Below are 19,474 nucleotides of genomic sequence, written 5' to 3'. Positions count from 1 at the left end.
CCCCCACCCTATAGGATTAGTGTGTTCATACTCTGTGTACCATCAACCTGTATTACTTTTAAGATATAAGCAGTTTTATAAAACATGCATTAAAATTTTGTGGTTTAAAGTTAATACGAATGTTTGGATGGATGGATAGATGGATGTATGTTGGAAGGTGTCTCCAGAATGGCTCAACGGATCTGAATAAAATTTGGAACAGATGTAAAACATAGTCTGGAAGAACATAGGCTACTCATTATTTTTTTAATTACGCTCGGACGGAGTCGCGGGCAACAGCTAGTAATATTATTAATGCGAAAGTTTAAATGGAAATGTTTGTTAGAAGGTATTTTAGGAACAACTGCATGGATCTCGATTAAATTTTTTTTTTTTATAGCAGAAGGGGGCAAACGGGCAACGAATCGCCTAATAAATTTAGCATAAATGTAGAACATAGTCTGGAAGAGCACTTTGGTTTCTTTTTTTTTTTAATTCCTCCCGGACGGAATCACGGTCAACAGCTAGTAGAGAATTAAAGGTGACTATTTTTGTACAGGTTTATCAGCTGTGGAAATGGATCATATCGATGGCACAATGAACAGGGTTGATATAACAACACATCTAATGAGTGCTTTGATGGGAATGAGGGTGGCGGGAAATGGAAATCTAAAATCTTTATAAATATTAATATGTTTATAATGAATTAGAATGTATTAAAATTATTACTATTATTCATATGTATGTTAAATTGAAATTTTATTTTGCATGTTTTTTTTTTAATTTTTAATAGCATGGCGTGCTTGTATTTTGTGCTTGCTATGTTAAATGTAATAAATAAAATATTGATACTCCGTAGTGTTTGATTTCAATTATTGTGGATTTTTTTGCGCTTTGATATCGTCACATTATGTTATTTTGTACCCAAATTAAACATTTCAAATTACAATATAAAAATAATATCATTATAACTAAACACTAACGCAACCTAGCAAAACGTCTCTACAGTGTTCTGATTTAAATGCCATTAAATTAAAAAAAAAATTATGGATTTTTCATAATATTTGTTACAGATAAAAAAAAATGATTATGTATTAAATAGAAAGTAAAACTAAACAAGACTGGTTTACGAAACGACGACAATAATATTAAAATTAAGAAACCAAACGCAACTAATAGTGAAAGGCAGAATCGCGCGCGAAACGAGAAACGTCAAACGACATTTATAAAAAAGTGAAAGTGTCCAGTGCGCGTCAGCCAGCTTAGTTGTGTGGACGTGGACGTGAATTAAAACAAGAAAAAAAGATAAGAAAATCTAGTGTTGTTTAAAAAGTGTGTTGTGCGTTGTATATTTATAATATTGTGTCGGGGTAGTACGCCCCCAGAGCTCGGCCAATGACGCGCTGGGCCGCGCCCCCGCACGGCTGCGCGCCGATACTAACCTTGCTCCTGCTATTTAATGCCGGTAAGTCTCTCCTCAGGACAACAAGAACCTTCGGAAACGAGAATATCAATTCTACTTTTCGATTTCCAGGAATTTAAATCAGTAATTTCCGAACGAAATTCATGCAATAGACGTCTAAAATTTTCTTTATAGTGTCTCTATTTTATCAAGGAAAGTTGTTATCTAAGTCCTAATAATTTAAGGTTGAATAGCCAGAATTCAAATATAGAGAATTTGGATTTAAAGTCTACGTATCTTCTACGTTGACATATTATAAGAAAAAAACGAAATATGTGTGCCATTTCTGCCTAAGCCTTCTGGATTACTGACTTTCGTTGAAGCTAATGTAGATAGCTTGTATGGTACATTAAATCCCTTCAAGAAGCAAGCTTATCTCCACCTCAAAGGCCGGCAATGCATCTGCGGTTTCTCTGGTATTGCTGATGTCCATGGGCGTCGTTGAACACCTCAGTGTTCCCGCTGCTCGTTTGCCCCCTTCTGTTATAAAAAAAAACCATGAAATAGTTTGGATTCATGAGTAAATCGTAAAATTGTTTTCAAATTCCGTCCTTCAATAATTTTCTTCAAAAATGACAACAATGATTGTTTTCATGTCCTACATCAGACTTGGAGAAGGACCCAACTAGATTTCTAAAGACTATAACCATTGGAACCATATCACAGTAAAATGTGCTTTTGCTACATTCGCAGATTGTCAAAAATTTATAATTTTATTGCATTCTTATTAATATAGCCCTTGTTACAATTACATGTGTAGGTTAACTAGTTGTATGTACAAGTTGTACTTGCGATTAAGATCATGGCAACTATGCTGTCGAAACAAAGCTCTCAATAAAAAATTTACAAAGCAAAATGTCCCCTATTAATATATACCATACAGGTTATAATTACGTGTTCAGTACAGCTGTACTGAGATGTGTTTGGATAAATAATAAAGGTTAAGTGAATGATATTTGCTATAAACTATATGATAAAACTTAACTCAGTAATGAAGTTATAAAGAACCTCTTATTTTACTATAATAAGTTTATTCTTTTATTATAACTAGCTGTCGCACGCCACTACGTCTGCGCGAAATTATTAATAAACTTAATTAGTGGCTTATGTTTTCTTCCAGACTATGTTCTATATGTATGCCAAATTTTATCAAGATCAGGTTAACCGTTCTGGTTCAGCCTTCAAACGAACATCCATGCATCTATCTATCTAAACATTCGCATTTATAATATTAGTAAGAAGAAGTGGCAAACGAGTAAGCGACTTTAATTCGATCGCTGACCAAAGACATTTGCAATTGCAGATGTGTTGCCTTTATTGACGGAGAAAGAGACTCTCTAAAAAAAGAATAATTTCCCTTTCCCTAAATTAGGACAGAATTAGATTGGATTGTTAATATAGATTACTACAAAGTAAAAGAAGTCTTAAGAAAGCATGTATGGATTGTATGAAAGAGGATATGCGTAAGAAGTGAATCCAGACATGACGGCTGATAAAGATGTATGGCAAAGGGCAGAATGATGATGATCTAAGGATTCTTAAGGTTCAGCTTCAGACTTATTATATTAATAGACATAAAAATCAATTTTGTAAAACACACAACTCTACATGTTCCAATCTCTATGACAATAGAGATGTCAAAGGCTCCTGTGAAAGGATCACGAATCTATTTGTTACAATTGTATAGATTATATCTTGAAATTGTAGTTTACTAAGACGCCATTTTTGTTATAACTCAGTATTTTATTAAGCGAAGAAAATTTAACTCTAAAAAAAATTTTTCATGAAAAAAAAGAAGAAGAATAGAACAAAAATCTTTACGTTAAGTTTCCACTACCGAAATATTTGCACAAAACGTATTGCTGTCTCCGTTCTCTTATAATAAATGAAAGGGATGACAACATGTTTCGATACAAGTAGATCAACAGTGGAAATAGAATGAACAATAGTGTTGCAATCAGAGTGGTACGTTGAACTGTGCTTTGTAGAGATTAGAGGATTAGGGGAGTGGGGTCTTATACATTTATTTACTATTGTGTGAGAATTGAAAATGGAACTATATTTTATAATAACAATATATATATTATATATAAAAGAAAGTCGTGTTAGTTACATTATTTATAACTCAAGAACAGCTTTACCGATATAGCTGAAAATTGGTGAGGAGGTAGCTAGAGCCAGGAGACGGACATAGGATACTATTTATTCTTTTTTTTTATGCCTTGAAGAGCTGCTTTTTATTTAACTTACTAATATTATAAATGCGAATGTTTAGATGGATGTGATGTGGATGGTTGGATGGTTGGGCTACACTAATTAAGTTTTTTTATATATCCACCCAGACGGAGTCGCGGGCGACAGCTACTATACTATAAAATTAATAATAATAAAATATCCTTGTTACGTGTAATTTTTATTAATATATATTATAGATTAAATAGAGTCTTTGAAGTGTAGATTTGTCACTAAGTTTACATTACCGAAATTGTTTTTTTTTTCAAGAATGATAAGAAAGTGTAAGTCCGTGTGTTTTATGTAAAAACCTAAGGCTAGAGATAATTACGATATTTGTGTTTTAAATTAGTCAAAAGTTTTTCATTGCCAAGTAATAATTTCTTTTTAGATTACTAAATACTATAGTTAACTTAAATTCCAGTTAAAATTTCAATCTTACTAATATTATAAATGCGAAAGTTTGGTTTGATGGATGTTTGTTAGAAAACATCTCCGGAACGGTTAAACGGATCTTGATCAAATTTGGCACAGATGTAGAACTTCATCTGGAAGAAGATATGTAAAGCAGTCTCAAAAAGGTCTCCCTCTCACTGGAGAAGTATCGAGTAGTCACAATGAAACACTTGTTATATCTTGGTGCGAGTCAACTTTATTTAAATGCGATCGGCAAGTCGATAAACATCCCAAATAAATCTATATCGTGATCTAAATAATATGTTCTGCCATCTATTGATATAATAATGTAAACTAAATTGACATAGTGTTTGACAAGATATATGCTATTAATTTTTTTTTTATCGCGATAACTGAGGTGCGGGCGACAGCTGACTGAGTATTAAGCCTGTTTTATTAAATCTTTATATTTTTCAATCATGTAATTGCTATCGACTTCACTTTCACAGCTCTCAGTTTCCTGTAAAGATAAGACGAGAAAGAAATATAAAAGAAAACAAACAAAATAATTCACGGTCACAAAGCTTTGTGTCTGAACAAATCTGTAAATCTTTTTGTTCATGTATTCGAAGATGTTACACTTCAGTTTGTATTTTCATTTGATTTAACACGATTAGATGATTCTTGATCGAATAAAAACTTTAACATAGGTATATGTACATTAAAAGAATAATAAACAAATAAATTATAGTTTCGTAAACTTGAAAAACAATTTTTAAATAGTTAATATTTTAAATAGTATAATTAAAAAATCAAAAAGTATACTTATATGTATTTATTACATTAAAATGTCAGGTTTTTTTACAAAGAAGATTTTTATAAAACATCTTTCTACCTCTGTTTTGTCAAAAATAATGAGGACGATATGTCTTGTATAGGGATTTTAGTCTCAGAAACCAACGATAAGCATTTCACGACGATTAATTATATAACCATGGTTATAAAAACTTTTTTGAAATCAAAAAATGTCACAATAGAAGTGAAAGTTCCGACCCTCCCTGTCTACCCCATTATGCGTGCTCAGCGCGGCCCCTCAGACATCGACGCAGACGAAGGGAGTAGTTTTGCAACACACACTAAAATCGTATTGCCGGAACGAATTTTCATTCGGTTTTTTCCACACTTTACCTTAATTGGATTAGAAAAATATAGACGAATTTAGAACCTCCTCCTTTTTGAAGTCGGTTAAAAAGATAGTTACAATCCGCTTTCGATTATCAAACCTATACAATTAATGTATGTACGCAAAATAAAAAAAAGTCATATCCCTTTACGAATTTTGCATTTTTATGCCTGCTCGTCTGTCGGCAAATGTGCAAATTCGAGTTTTTTTTAACACCGAGCGGACGAATTAACACACAAAACCTAGTTGCATCATATATATAACATTTTTTATAACTGGTACGACCACAGTGTCATGTACACAGTTAGGTAATTGATTTCTCTTTCAGCACATTGCTGACATAACTGTTTGCTTAGACGAGTAATATGAGTTCAATATCAATGCTCAATAAACGTACCATCTTTTTTGGCACTTAGTATACTAGTCTTGGCAGATATGTATAAGGAAAATCTGTAATTTGAGGAAACGAGCTTTTCGGTGAGGAAGTAAACGGACTGATGACAATTCCAGCTTCGTTTAATATTTAAAATATTGACTTCTAAAAAATTTTTTTTTATTAAAACAAAAACATTTTGACCTGACTTTAAATAAGTTAGCATAGCATTTCTTGTACGCAATTAAATATATATTCGACACGTTTTTTTGGTTGTTCAAAAGTAATTAAAATTTTGAAAAGTAAAACGACAAAATTAATTAGATAAAAGGTTTTGAAGTATAAAAACGTCCTCCCCCGCATTTCCTTGCATTATGATAACAACAATGGGGGTGGGCGACGGTAGGGGAAGATAAATGGTGCGCGGGGTGCATACCAATCGCTTCGGATGTTATGCCAGTTTCACACTAAGGTAGAACAAGGAGCACGTGTGGTACATTGCAGTACTGCAATTCTGTCGTCTCGTCGATGAACGTTCAAATAGGAGTACTGTAGTTTTCTACTGTGCTCCCCTTTTGTGAAACTAATACAAAACATCCCATGGCTTCACAAGTTGAGATAAGTCGAATTATTTATGGCTTTCGATTGATTTTATTCAAGAGGGGTACAACTTTAGCTCTAATCTCACACATTTATTGAATAAAATAAGCTTCCATTATAAACCCCTTATAAGAAAGACGAACCAAAAATAAACTTGTAAACTCTTTTACTATTCACAAAAAAAAACAGAATTTTTTATTTACAAAAACTTTAATCTCACGCGTGAAATTCTATTGCTATCATACTTATAAAATAGAGGGATAACATTATGTTTTTGTAAAAATTTTGCTGCAGGGAAAATCCACTTTAGAAAAAATATAAACCTTGTCAAGTTTGTTCAATATTTTGCTTTTTTTTCCATTTTTTCCCTCATAGTCTTTTATTACATCAATAAAAAAATAAATGAAACCATAAAAGCTGCCATAAAGTAACGTATCTTAAGTTTATTGTAACATTATTAAACTCTTCTTCTTTATTATCGTATCTTTTTGACTCTCTTGAGAATAACGATCCCGGGTAAAGGTACCTTCATATTGGCAAATACATTGAAAGTTTATCAAAATAAAATATATGTGAAAAAGTAACATCCAGTTTATAACATATTAATAGTTGCCTGCATGGCTCAGGGGTCAAGCACTTGACTTGCAATCTGCAGGTCCTGAGTTCGAATCCCGCCATGTACCAATGTGTTTTTCGATTTCCGATTTACATATGTACATTTATCCGACGTTCTTACTATGAAGGAAAACATCGTGATGCAACCTGCATATATCTGCGAATCAATTCAAAGATATGTGTGAAGTCAACCAATCCGCACTTGGCCACCGTGGTTGACTATGGCCTAGTCACCCTTAACTTAGGGTAGGCTCCGAGCCCCTCGGTGGGGACGTATAGTGAGGTGAGGATGATGATGATGATGATGAGTTGCCTGCGACTTTGTCAGTCAAAATCTTGTAATAAATAAAGCCTTTGCATTGTGAAAGTGTTTTTCAAATCGATTTAATAGTTTCGGACCCTGTACAATGCAAACAAACAAACAAACAAATATAAGTATCAATTAGATCATAAAGTATAAAACATCGTCTGAAAAAAAGCTTACTAAAATCAGTTAATAAAAACAAAAAGTATTGTAATACGCAGAGCTATCAGTATTCAATTTATTATTAGAACAAAAATATAATTATTATTTGATAGAAATATCTTAATAGTGTGACTACTTCTTAACAATTCAATTGAACATTCGTCTTCGTATCGCGACACTAAATTTTGTTTTATAACTCGTAAAAGATTTCTGACGTCTCAGATAAGTACTTCAAATGCTTGTGTAGAAGCGAAATCTTACTCCTTACTAATATTATAAATGCGAAAGTTCACATGTCTGTTAGCAGGTAACTCGAAAACGGCTAAACTGATCTGGATGATATTTTATACAGAGATAGAAATATTTCAATCCTTATTTTTTTTAAAAAAACATCCCCAAGGCCATGTTTTATAAAGTTTACAATAATATGGCGCGAACACCGACGTGCAATGTTCACAGATTATAAAGATTAACTGGCAGCTCAAAGTGGGCTCAGCTAATATATCAGCTTCTGGCCGGACGCTACACATGCCTTTGCCTCTTTTGAATATTAAAAAAAAATTACCGTTACGTAACTTGGAAAGTCATATTTGAGAAGATGTATAAAGCCCTTCGTACACATGGGAACGTACAAACGACGTCGAATCGTTTATTCGGTCAGTATAGCGACTACATGTCAACTGTATAGGTTTACTCCGCCATCTTGGAAATTACAGCGACTTTTCTCACGACGATCTTGACAAAAAGGTTGCCAGCGACTGGTATTGGCGGCAAAATGAATAAAATGTCAGTGAGGTGCGGTGTGTACGAACCTCTTTGAAATTGTATTGCATAAGACGCTTAGCGAATAAAATCAGCAGGTTACAAAGATTTACTTTACCTTGTGTACGAAGAATGTAACGGACAGAATCTCACGTTGTAATGATTTCTACATCACGCCGGGGTCACCAACATTGTGCGTATGTCGATCTTTCGTTCGAAAAAAAAATAGTCTTTGCTATTATATAATATAAATATTTATAATTTTTAATAGTAAACATCGTATTTTTTCAAGTACAAATCGGATTAACAACAAAAATGATGAATTTCTTTTTCATTCTTCCATCTCTTTAAGTAATATTTTCACTGCAGGCAATCAATAAACTTTGGCACGTTTTGTACGTCCTGCATCAGTATGCGTCCAGCGTAAAGATGGAATTTATTTCTGCCGACTCCCACGTCACGGAACGAATACATTTCTCAAAACTCCAATGAATATTTTTCTTATATTTACTTACAAGTTATTCCTAAAATTGTGTTTTTAGATTAGAGTTTTTTCTTTTTATTTGACAGAAGCCAAAGGTATTTAATTTTCTATCCCACTCACATGCTTAATTACTTCTTGATAATTTTCAAGGAAAGAAGTAAAGTATGGCCGATTGTCTCATATTTGCAATTACATTTTTAAAATTACTTACATAATTTTAAATTCTTTACATTAATTAATGATTAATAACTAACGTAATTTTTTTTTTCTCATACCAATATTTTTTTCAGTGTAAGCTTGAAGCTATGTTAGAGAGCAAAGGATTGCGTTGTAGCATGGTGTGTGATGGTATCTTGCATAGTTATAGATACATTTTTCACATACAAATGGGTATCGAAATGTGCAGACAAAACTGTATTAAGTGTACGTGTTAGCCGAACCTCCCTCGCGCCTGGGGTGCTTAGGGTTGTCATCTAATTTTACATATTAATGAAATTGATGTGTCTTTCTTTCTTTTTTTTTAAATATAGAGGAAAATTATCCTTGATGTATTTGCGTTGGTGATAATAAAAAAATATTTTTTTTTTTAAATCTGCCCGTATGTCTGTCCGTAAGGTAGCGTTAAACGCCTGAATCTTAGCGGGACTTGGAGTGGAAGGTAGCTGGTGCTCTGGGCCATGTTATAGGCTACTATTTTTAATCCTGCGCTGACGCAGTCGCGGGCGATTGCTAGTCAATAATGAATGTTCGAACGGAATAATCATACACACAAGTGCTTGACTACGGTAAAGAACCGTCTTAGACTATCTTGTCAAAATACTTTTTTTGGTTAACCAAAATATTAAAAAAGAAGAGTTAGCACAAGTTTTCAGCTGTAACTTTTAATTAACTTACCGCATACCTTTTTTTGCAAGTTAAGTTTGTACCCGTAAGTTCCTGTCACTGTTACATTAGGATGATATAAAAGCTTCTTTTAATATGTACATAAAGTATGTATAGAACCTTACTGACTATAACTAACTCTATAACAATCCGTAGGAAGAATAGGTCTCACTTACGAATATCATTACTCTCCCATAAGTCGGGCTGTCGATGTATGTCTCTTTACGTGTTTCAACCCTAGTTTACCCCATCGCCCCTAAATCTCGGGGGCGAGCACGTCAATCAAAATATGCCTTAATGTGCGCCGTCGGCCCGCTTAGGATATTAGATAAATACAACCCCCGTCTACCCACCGCCGCACCCCCCGCCCCAGCGATAAACGACCCTCTAGTAATCAACCCCCGGCGAATATGCCTCGTTGATGATGATGGAAATTGCCTTAATATCACGAATACAATTTAAGAATACTACGTCGACAAATAGGTGTTATGTCATAAATTATAAATAATCTAAATTTGATTGAAATTCGACGTTCTAAAGGTAAATGAAAACATCTGCGAAAATGCCAATCGGCCCTGGGCGAGCGTGCTTTACTATGGTCTAGTCACTACTAACTAAGTGTAGGCTCCGAACTACTCATTGGAGACGTATGGCGACCTCATGATGAGGAAGATATAAAATATTTATGACGAATAAATTACTGTTTGACCAAAACTTATTCCACTTTTTTAACTTTGCTCTCTGCACAATAGACAAAGACGTTCGATCGTAGTCAAACGGGTTTAATAGAGCATTCCTTAAGCCCCTCATTCTTACATCATCCGATATTCTCAATAGTGTTTAAATAAAACAAATACATTCCCAGTGAATGTGCGATACATTACATGACCTAGTTACAAGCAAACATCAGTTATTACAAACTGTACGACGTCTGGGAAACTGATAGTCGCGATATTGCATTTCGTTACAATTCTATGCAGTATCAATATTTGTAAAGCTTTCAATGTGTAAATACGGTCTTTATTTTATTCAAGCACTAAAATACGTCTGAATATTTTTTCAGTTGTTATACGAATTTAAGTTTGAGTATGTCTGTTGTAACACACTTTGTTGTAAAGAAAGAAAAGAACAACTTGTAGATCAACAACACAATCCAGAGGAGTAGGCAGAGATTACTGACTTCAATTAGGCGCACTCCTGGCACATCTCTCTCATCCACATTCATACATTAATGTTATACGTTGGTATCGGCAGCTCTTAATAATTTGATGTCCGCTCTGCCACGACCAACACTATCACAAAATTTCTCGTCATAAGCCTGTATTTGAATTAAGAACAGATCTAAACTGTTTTTTTACAGATTTAGCATTGTCCCGTCGTCCGGAACCTTACTATGGCCGTCTGATTGGTCGTCTGACACAATACGCACATGGCATCCGAGGTACTGTGTACGCGGTGGACGAGAGCACTGTCTTCGTCCGTGGCTTTGCGTACGATGGCACTGGGCCTGATGCTTACTTCTGGGTGGGGGACACTCCTCAACCCTCGCCGGAAGGTACCCTTGTGCCGTACCCTGAGGACTATGCTAGCAGGTGAGACATGATGATGCAATCAAAAACTATAATGTATTATTTTAAGCAATAAGTTTAAAAATTATTTTGTAAATATTTCATAAAATTATTATTTCTATATTTGTGATTATTTAATTCCACCATTTATTGGCATCGCAAGGAAACGTTGTCCTTTTTCCGTTTTATTTTTCTTCTCGTATTCTGAAAAGATCTCAAATTACAAAGGAGGCGCCCTCTTTAATTATTTTTAATATCTGTCCCAAACGTAAATTAATCAGAGATGAAGAAATGTACAAATAAATTGTTTTTCTGCATATTTTTCTCGTGTTTCGGAAGTTTACAACGACGTGAAGAGGGGGAGAAGTGGTTTTAATAAGGGGACTTACTTCATAGACATCAAATTTATGAATCTGCGTCAAATTAGATTGATCTTATTAACTCTACGTTTATATATTATATAAAATGATATAAATGAGAAGACGCCAATAAAATATTAATTACTACATAACGTTAATTTAACTAAAGCAATAAAATTCTAAAGAATTTAAAGAAAAATTATATTTAATATCCAGTAATAACTTTCCTTTCGTCGAATATCTTAGCGTGGGTTTCTCACACCAAATTGCCATAAAAAAAATCAAGTTATCTCTGTTTCGTCAAAAATAATAACCGGGATGAGATTTTTGTCTGAGAAACTCATTAGTAAAGTCAAAATTTCTTGCATTCCAGAGATCCGCCAGTATTAACAGCGCACACAAACTCCGACATTTTGCTGCGGCTGCCAGCTGGCAAGAGGCTGCGAGACATCAAGTGGATCAGCGTATGGTGTCGTAGGTTCACTGTAAGTACCAAAGTTTTCACCATAGACAATGTTAAGCGACTCGAAAATTACTAAATAATTCCGGTGAAACCTTTTTTCTCACGTAACTATATGTAACAATAGCTGTCTTTATTTAAATATCATAATGGCCGCCATGTTTGTATGTGATTTGACGTTTCTTTGATGACGTAATTTAGATGTCGGATCTCAATGACTTGTACCATTATTATTTGTCGTCATTGTTTTTAATTTATGAGCGCTTATCTAGAATAATTAGCAAATGATCATTAACCGTGGGTTTCTAAGACCAAAATCTGTGCTTAACATGTCGTCATTCTTGTCATTATTACATTTGATAAAACAGAGATATATTTAAAGCGGAGATTTTGGTCTCAGAAGCTCACAGTAATTCATGTATCTTTTAACTTATAGCCATAAATACTGTAAATAAAATAATATAAAAAGGTTAACATAATAACTATGTAAAAATATGTTCTTATGTAAATTTATATTAGAAAATTAATTTACAAAATGTAATATTGAAATTTAAATGAAAACAGAGGTACGGAAATTTAATTTGAGAGTTGAAATTGCAAGCCACCGAACGTAATGTATTAATATAAAAAAAACGTCTCTACCATAATTTACTCATCGTATTTAACTACAGTCTACTTACTGTTTCCCGCGTCTTTGCTTGTATAGTAATAAAATAATTAAAAGTTTTTTTTACAAATCGTCTTATAACTTTTTTTATCTATATTTCATTATTAATTTGTTAAAAAAAGTCGGAATGTGAAAAAAAATAATGAAAACATCAAATAAGAAAGTAATTATTTGAGCAAAATATTTCATTCATACGCGTACTTTCATTATGAATTAATTTACAGAAAACGAATTAATATTTAATTAATGTTAAAGTTGAATTAAATGTGTCAATGGCGCTGCCAGCTGTAGCATAGTATCGATCGGTTTGCGCGCGCAACTCGCCCGCTTCCCGCCAAAATGTGACGTTTACGATACGCCATCTTTCCATTCACTCGTTCACAAATTGATGACAAAATGAATTGTTTTATGATATGAAAGAAAACTATATATTATTTCAACAAATGTATGTAATATTTTGGAATGATTCAAAAATGAAAAAATGTATTATAAATGCGAACGTTTAGATGGATGGACTTTTGTTAGAAGGTATCTACAGAACGACTAAACGGACCTTGCTGACGTTGGCACAGATGTAGAATATAGACTGGAAAAACACATAGGCTACTTATTAAGTGTTTTTTAAGCCGGCGCGGACGGAGTCGCGAGCGACAGTTACAACATACAAAGCTTCTATTACAAAATAATTTACTGCCTTACTTAGAGTAGATCAGCAAATGAATTTCTTAGTGTATGTTTCCGTTACTGTTCCACTAAGGGAGACTTAACGTTTATGAGTGCGACAATTAAATTATTTCTTTTCTTTCCTTCTAGGTGAACTTCGGCGATGTGTTCATCAATCCAGGCTTAGAGCCGCCTCGTCCGCGTGTGTTGCCAGAATTCAAGCGGCTGGCACATGGTCTGCGCTCAGGCAACGTCAGCGTGCTTGATGCAAAGACGTTCTACATTCCCAATCTGCATTACGACGGTGCCGGACCTGATGCATACTTCTGGGTCGGCAATGGAACTGAACCTAATCCTTTCGGCACCAAGGTAACTCACAAAAGATTAGTAACAGAAAAGCGTCATTCCTGCAATAACGCGTTGACAGAGTAGAAATTAACTAAAAACATTATATTCCAATTATTCTAAAGTGTTCAAGGACACAAGAATCTTTTATGTTTCTCCAATTGACTTGAGTTCTATCCTATTTTAATATTCTCCTCCTCCTCCTTACTTCATCATCTCCTTCTTTTTTTTTCTCTCCTTTTTATGTTAAGTCAGACAGCAAAACTGTCACAGAAAACGATCAAACTAAAATCTTTTGTAACCAGGTACCCAATGAGATGGGTTCATTGCACCCTCTCCGCGGCTACCAAGGCGAGGACATAGAGATCCAGCTGCCGGGCAAGCTGACCGCCTACGATGTGGACTGGCTGGCCGTCTGGTGTGTGGAGTACAGGCACAACTTCGGTCATGTCTATCTGCCTAAGGACTTAGACGTGCCGCCTGCGCTTGGACAAACAAAGATAACCGTGAGTATAGAACCTAATATAAGCCAGGAGTCCCAGGGGTCGTTGACCTGGCGGGTGTACGACGACTAGATAAAGTTGAGCGTTGTTAACGTGAAGAAATAGATTAACGGGGTTGAACGAAATCAGTGAAATTATAATAGGGTCTACGAAAAATATTTTGGTTCTTTACTTTGTAATTCAGTCTTACTAATATTTCAAATGCAAATGTTTAGATGGATGGATGTTTGTTAGAAAGTATCTCCAGAATGTCTTAATTAATCTTGGTTAAAAGACATAGACATAGAACATATTGTGGAAGAACACATAGACCACTAATCTAGTTTTTTTTTTAAATTTAAGAACGGATTCGCAGGCAAACGCTAATAAAGGATATGTTACTAATCAGATTAATTTTTTTTTTGTTATTTTTGCAAGCTCAACGAGGAATATTTTTTTCCAGTGCTAATAATTTTTTTTCAGTCAGCAAGGATACTAACAATAATCAATATTATTTAAATATTTTATTTTATTAATCACAATATTTACATTAACTTGTGTGTTTTCCACTTTTAATGCATATCTGGGATTGTGTAAACATTTCTTTAACAGCCTGCTTGGTGGTACAATCCTGTAAGTTATAACTTAAACACAACTTAAAAAAATAACAAAAATTTTATCGCAAAAGCTTAACTAAGTCCAGAAACCTATGATCAAATAAGTCAAGTAGTTTTTGAGTTTATTAATTTTTTCCGCAAATCTCTTTTCAAATAATAATGGTGAATCTCCACTGTCGTAACACCGATATTACCGTTAAGGTAATTTACATTGGACAAAGGAAAATAATAATTTTGATCTTAAGTATGTATCATGACATATAGTTAAATATAGAATGAACTAACCCTGAGTTTCTGAGACCAAAATCCACTTTAAAACATATTGTTTTCTCTCTCTCGTCAAAAATAATGACAGGGATGTCGATATATTTAATACAGAGATCTTGGTATCAAAAACCCACGGTTAATCAGTAAACAGAGGTGCATAAAGGCGTTTTAATTGTTATACAAGTGTCGTTACAGTGGAAACACAGTATTACTGACCAGAACTAACATGCGTAATGTTTCAGACGAGTTCCACAACATCTCAAACTCCGCACAGCAGCTCAAATAATTGCAAGGAAATTCTCGACAAACGTCTACAAGTTAGATGGGAAATACAGGTAAAGAGCTATATAAAGATATTTATTGTATTTAATTTAGAAACAATTTACAACGATATATAAAAAATATATATATTCGAAAGTTGGGCAGAAACTTGTCTTGAATTTCTTATTCTCTAGTTAATTTAATATTTTCTTAACTTTTTTTTATAACCTAACTTAATTAGTGTATTATTTTTGCACACAAGCATTTGACAAGCTGACAAAATACAAGGTAATATAAATAAAAACTAAACGATGGCTTTTCGTAATTCCGCATACTTATAACTATGACTTTGGCTCTATAATCAAGCTTTTTGCCGTTAATTTTCGATTAATTTTATAGAAAAAATTTAAAGAATACTTAATTTTCATTATTACGTCCCATGTCTTTGATGACTTAATGTTAATATTTAATATCGTATTAGACTTAACCATTTTTCCTATACAATAATTTAGCAACAGCCAACACAGGAAGGTAATGTATTCAGAAGTTTGAAGTTTGAGTGTACACTGCCGATGTTAGAGATGACCTTGTTTTAGTACGATTGTTGCGAATGTGGCAACACCTGGGTAATATTCCCATAGCAGAAATTTAACGCGAACTTTTTTTATCAAAGAATTATTATATAATCGTTGTCAAAAGGAGTAGATGTATTTTCTGTTACTTGAAACAATTATGAAAGGTTGTAATAAGGGTTTTCCCTTTATAATAATAAAGGTTTTCGATAATATTTTGCTATACATGTATTGAGGTTCTCATATATCTCGACGGCTCTGAACATCGCACAAGTCGCTGCGCAGAACACAATACTAGCTGTAGAGGGCGTAAAATGACGCGGGAAGGGCATTGCGCATCTTGCAGATGACCTTGACGACCTATAATATGTATAATCAACAAAATTAATAAAGTTGACAAACAAATTAAAAACTTTTTAGTTAAGTTTTCCAATTTGAAATATTACAGTTGTAAAGTTGTTCCATATAATTTGCAGGGCGACCAAGTTCAGATCACTTTGTCAGCGCGCCTGCGCAGAGATCAGTACATGGCATTCGGCGTGTCGGGTGCGCAGGGCCGGCCAGTCATGCTCGCCGCGGATGTTGTCGTCGCATACTGGGACAACAAGTGAGTATTACTGCTTTCAGATATCAAGGCGGCTCTTAACTTTACGGGAGTAGCGGGTGCAGCGCCGATGACCTTGGACCGCCAAGATATTTGAAAACGATTATGCTTGAGTGTATTCATGTTGTCTGTATGCATTTCTGATCGGTACAAACGACGTAAGATCTTCTTTAATAGATAAATATAAATTTTCAGGGCAGACCAGCCTCGCGTAGCTGATTACACAATAACCCACTTGGCGCAGTGCGACGGTGAGCGCGGCGTGTGTCCAGACCAGCGGCTGGGAGGCAGCAATGACGCCGTGTTAGGTACACTAACTGTTGCTCTATGTTGCCTCAAGGAGGTTAATACCGTTTGCCTTTGGACCTTCAAAAGATCGTGGCCGTTAAAAACTTTATGTTTAAAGATGACAACTTTTTGCATCTATACTTAATCTTGCTTTTACTTATAATCGTCGATTCCCACTGCTAAACTTGTACAACATATTCTTGTTCATTATTCATATTAAGAAAGATGTTTTTTTAAATATTTGTTGCGGTAATGAACACTGACTATTAAAAGAAAAATATTATTCGTATTTAGAATTACTTCTGGTTAAATTAAATATTATTGCCAATCAGTTTCGTGAAGTTTTGTCGTATATTTCAGTGTCAGGTCATCAAAAGGGCGGTGTTACCACAATAACATACCGTCGCCCCCTGGCTGCCAAGGAGCCGCTCAAAGATAAAGAGATACATACATCGCGCTCGCAGTCCGTCATCGCGGCGTTCGGTCCTCTCAACTCCAGATACGAGGCCAATGCCCACTCCTTCATGGACACCACCAGGACTGACGTACAGATTGACTTTGGGGCTCAGGTAACATTTTTAATAGCTGTCATCTCATTTGACATGACCAGCGGTCGCCCGCGACTTCGTCAGCGCAGAATTAAAAATTATATGCCCGCATGCATCAGCTACCTTCCCATCCAAGTCCCGTCAAAATCGGTCCACCCGTTCCGGGGATTATCAGGGACAAACGAATCCTTGCAGACAGACAAACAGATCATTTTAGAAATTTGTTTTTCGTTATCAGCTAAGCAAATAATTTTTTTTTCGATGTTACAAACAGACATACCAACTTAATTAATATGTATGGATATAGGTGTAGATGTAGATATATTCGTTGTTGTTGTTCAGAACGACAACAGCTGCCTGGGTCTGGCGGAGCTGGAGGCGGGGGGTCCGCAGCCGTGGGGTCCGCGCATCATCGCCGGCGAGGAGCGCTTCACCGCGCGCATCGGCCCCGCCGCCGGACTGCGCGGGTACACGCCCCTCACTGGTCTGTATACTATTAACAAACATTTTAAACTATTCAAAAAACATTCATTATCGAGACAAAGTTACGGTCATAACTATTATATTTTGGTAGCAAATGTCCTTCGGATAATCGATGATAACGTTTATTTGCCTAGTGGATACACGGCTATATGTTTAATTGCTTTTAACAGGTTTTATAAGGTCCAATTTTAAACTTTAGTACGTATTTGAATACAAATTATTTGAAATATGTTTGATGTATATTATCTTTATGTTTACACGCAGACAACGACATTAACAATGGATTCTTACCTGGTAAATATTAACTTCTACATATTTTGATTATTGTCAAGAGAAAAGGAATGAAGACAGACGACACATGAAGATACTTCCAATTAAATCTACTATATAGCTGATATTTACTAAACTTTGTTGTACTGTTAAAATTCTAACACAATACTCCTTTCCCAGGTCATCCATCCTGGGGCATAGCCTGGTACATCAACGACCAGCTGATACCAGAGATATACGTGGAGCGAGGTCAGACGTACACATTCCTCGTCGAGGGAGGGGATGACAGGACCAACCCCGCCAAGTTCCACCCCTTCTATATCAGTGATTCCTCAGAGGGTGGCTTCGGCCAGAAGAGGGAGGAGGATCAAAGGAAGCAGCGGGTGTTCGCTGGGGTAGCTTACGACAATGAAGGATATCCATATCCTACTGCCGGTGAGTTATTAAAATGAAGTCAAACAATAGCTTGTGGGGTAAACGCAACAGATACAGACATATGGGAATAACATCTAGGGTGCACGCACTAGTAATAGACATTTATTCCATATGACTACAATATTCCAGTGGGTCGCTACTGCGAGTGGACCCATAAGACGATCGACCAGTCGGCCGCCTCGGAGACTTTCGAAGACTATATGAAGACACTGCAGCTGGAGTGCAACGAGGGCGAGCCAGCCGTCCTCAACTGGACGGTGGCACATGAGACTCCCGACTTGGTCTACTATCAGGTGAGTACTTATAAAAGTAATCGTCGCTATTACGATTTTGAATAAAAAAATGATGTGTAAGAACAATGACTAGATACAGGGCAAATTAGTAGTTTTATCAGTGGATCACAAATAGGCAGGACTCGAGTATATCTTGAAATTTATTAAATTAAATAATACCTTTCCAGTGCTACACACATAACAACCTGGGCTGGAAGATACACGTCGTGGACCCCGGCACTCCAGTACCCATACCCGGTGACCAGGGCGCGAGAGTCAACTCCGCGGACACTTTCCCGCCTCTCGCCATCTTGACATTGACAGCGCTTGTCATCTTGACAGCTCTCCCCGACATGGCCGCGAGATAAGATTGCGTTCGGAAACGCGAAGCGAGCTCTGTTAAGTTAAGGTTTGTCTGAAGGTATCATTTCAAATATACAAAAATATATTTATATTACGTTTACGCGATGAAAGACTTGCTTTCAATTTGAATATTGTTCGAAGAATAATTAATACAGATATTGGACTTTGACAGTATTAGTGATGGGTATAATTTTTATCGATATTTATTTTATGCAAATTTAGTTATTATTTCTCTTCAGCAAGGATTGTGATAAAACAGTATATAAAAGTAAACAGAGCTCGCATACATTGTACAGGTAACCGAATTTTGGTAAATAATGTCAATCTATTATATATCAATTTCATATCAGTCAAATGCGTGTTTGTGCGTTTAACTTTGAAAATTAGATTTTGGAATACTTGAAGGTCTGTAGACAATTCTTTTCGACAATAATTACTAGATTTTAGTCCAGATTAAGCGTAGTTTGGAGACGAAGTGGTATTTTAATTGATTATTAATTTTTAGACTCATCTATA

The 19,474-nt window shown here is 35.2% G+C and overlaps 1 protein-coding gene across 4 annotated transcripts in view; it reads left to right on the top strand.

Annotated features, from left to right (window-relative positions):
- The window catches only part of LOC106116371 (protein Skeletor, isoforms B/C), a 24,334-nt gene extending 4,860 nt beyond the window's left edge, over nucleotides 1–19,474 (top strand). The window contains exons 2-16 of one of the 4 annotated variants that reach the window (XM_013310177.1): nucleotides 1,053–1,444; nucleotides 10,795–11,026; nucleotides 11,735–11,846; nucleotides 13,302–13,520; nucleotides 13,802–14,002; nucleotides 14,591–14,611; nucleotides 15,105–15,197; nucleotides 16,172–16,302; nucleotides 16,495–16,607; nucleotides 16,948–17,156; nucleotides 17,478–17,619; nucleotides 17,883–17,912; nucleotides 18,069–18,323; nucleotides 18,453–18,616; nucleotides 18,784–19,474. In XM_013310177.1, the coding sequence (XP_013165631.1) occupies nucleotides 1,375–1,444; nucleotides 10,795–11,026; nucleotides 11,735–11,846; nucleotides 13,302–13,520; nucleotides 13,802–14,002; nucleotides 14,591–14,611; nucleotides 15,105–15,197; nucleotides 16,172–16,302; nucleotides 16,495–16,607; nucleotides 16,948–17,156; nucleotides 17,478–17,619; nucleotides 17,883–17,912; nucleotides 18,069–18,323; nucleotides 18,453–18,616; nucleotides 18,784–18,963 (2,172 nt within the window). In that variant the 5' untranslated portion in view covers nucleotides 1,053–1,374 and the 3' untranslated portion in view covers nucleotides 18,964–19,474. The remainder of the gene's footprint in view (nucleotides 1–1,052; nucleotides 1,445–10,794; nucleotides 11,027–11,734; nucleotides 11,847–13,301; nucleotides 13,521–13,801; nucleotides 14,003–14,590; nucleotides 14,612–15,104; nucleotides 15,198–16,171; nucleotides 16,303–16,494; nucleotides 16,608–16,947; nucleotides 17,157–17,477; nucleotides 17,620–17,882; nucleotides 17,913–18,068; nucleotides 18,324–18,452; nucleotides 18,617–18,783) is intronic. The other 3 variants (XM_013310178.1, XM_013310179.1, XM_013310180.1) reach the window with 3 other exon arrangements.

Source organism: Papilio xuthus, unplaced genomic scaffold (assembly GCF_000836235.2).
Source record: "Papilio xuthus unplaced genomic scaffold, Pxut_1.1 DF827756.1, whole genome shotgun sequence".
NCBI classification, from domain to species: Eukaryota; Metazoa; Arthropoda; class Insecta; order Lepidoptera; family Papilionidae; genus Papilio; species Papilio xuthus.
Note: the sequence above shows the minus strand (reverse complement) of the source record. Positions and strands in the feature narration are given on the sequence as shown.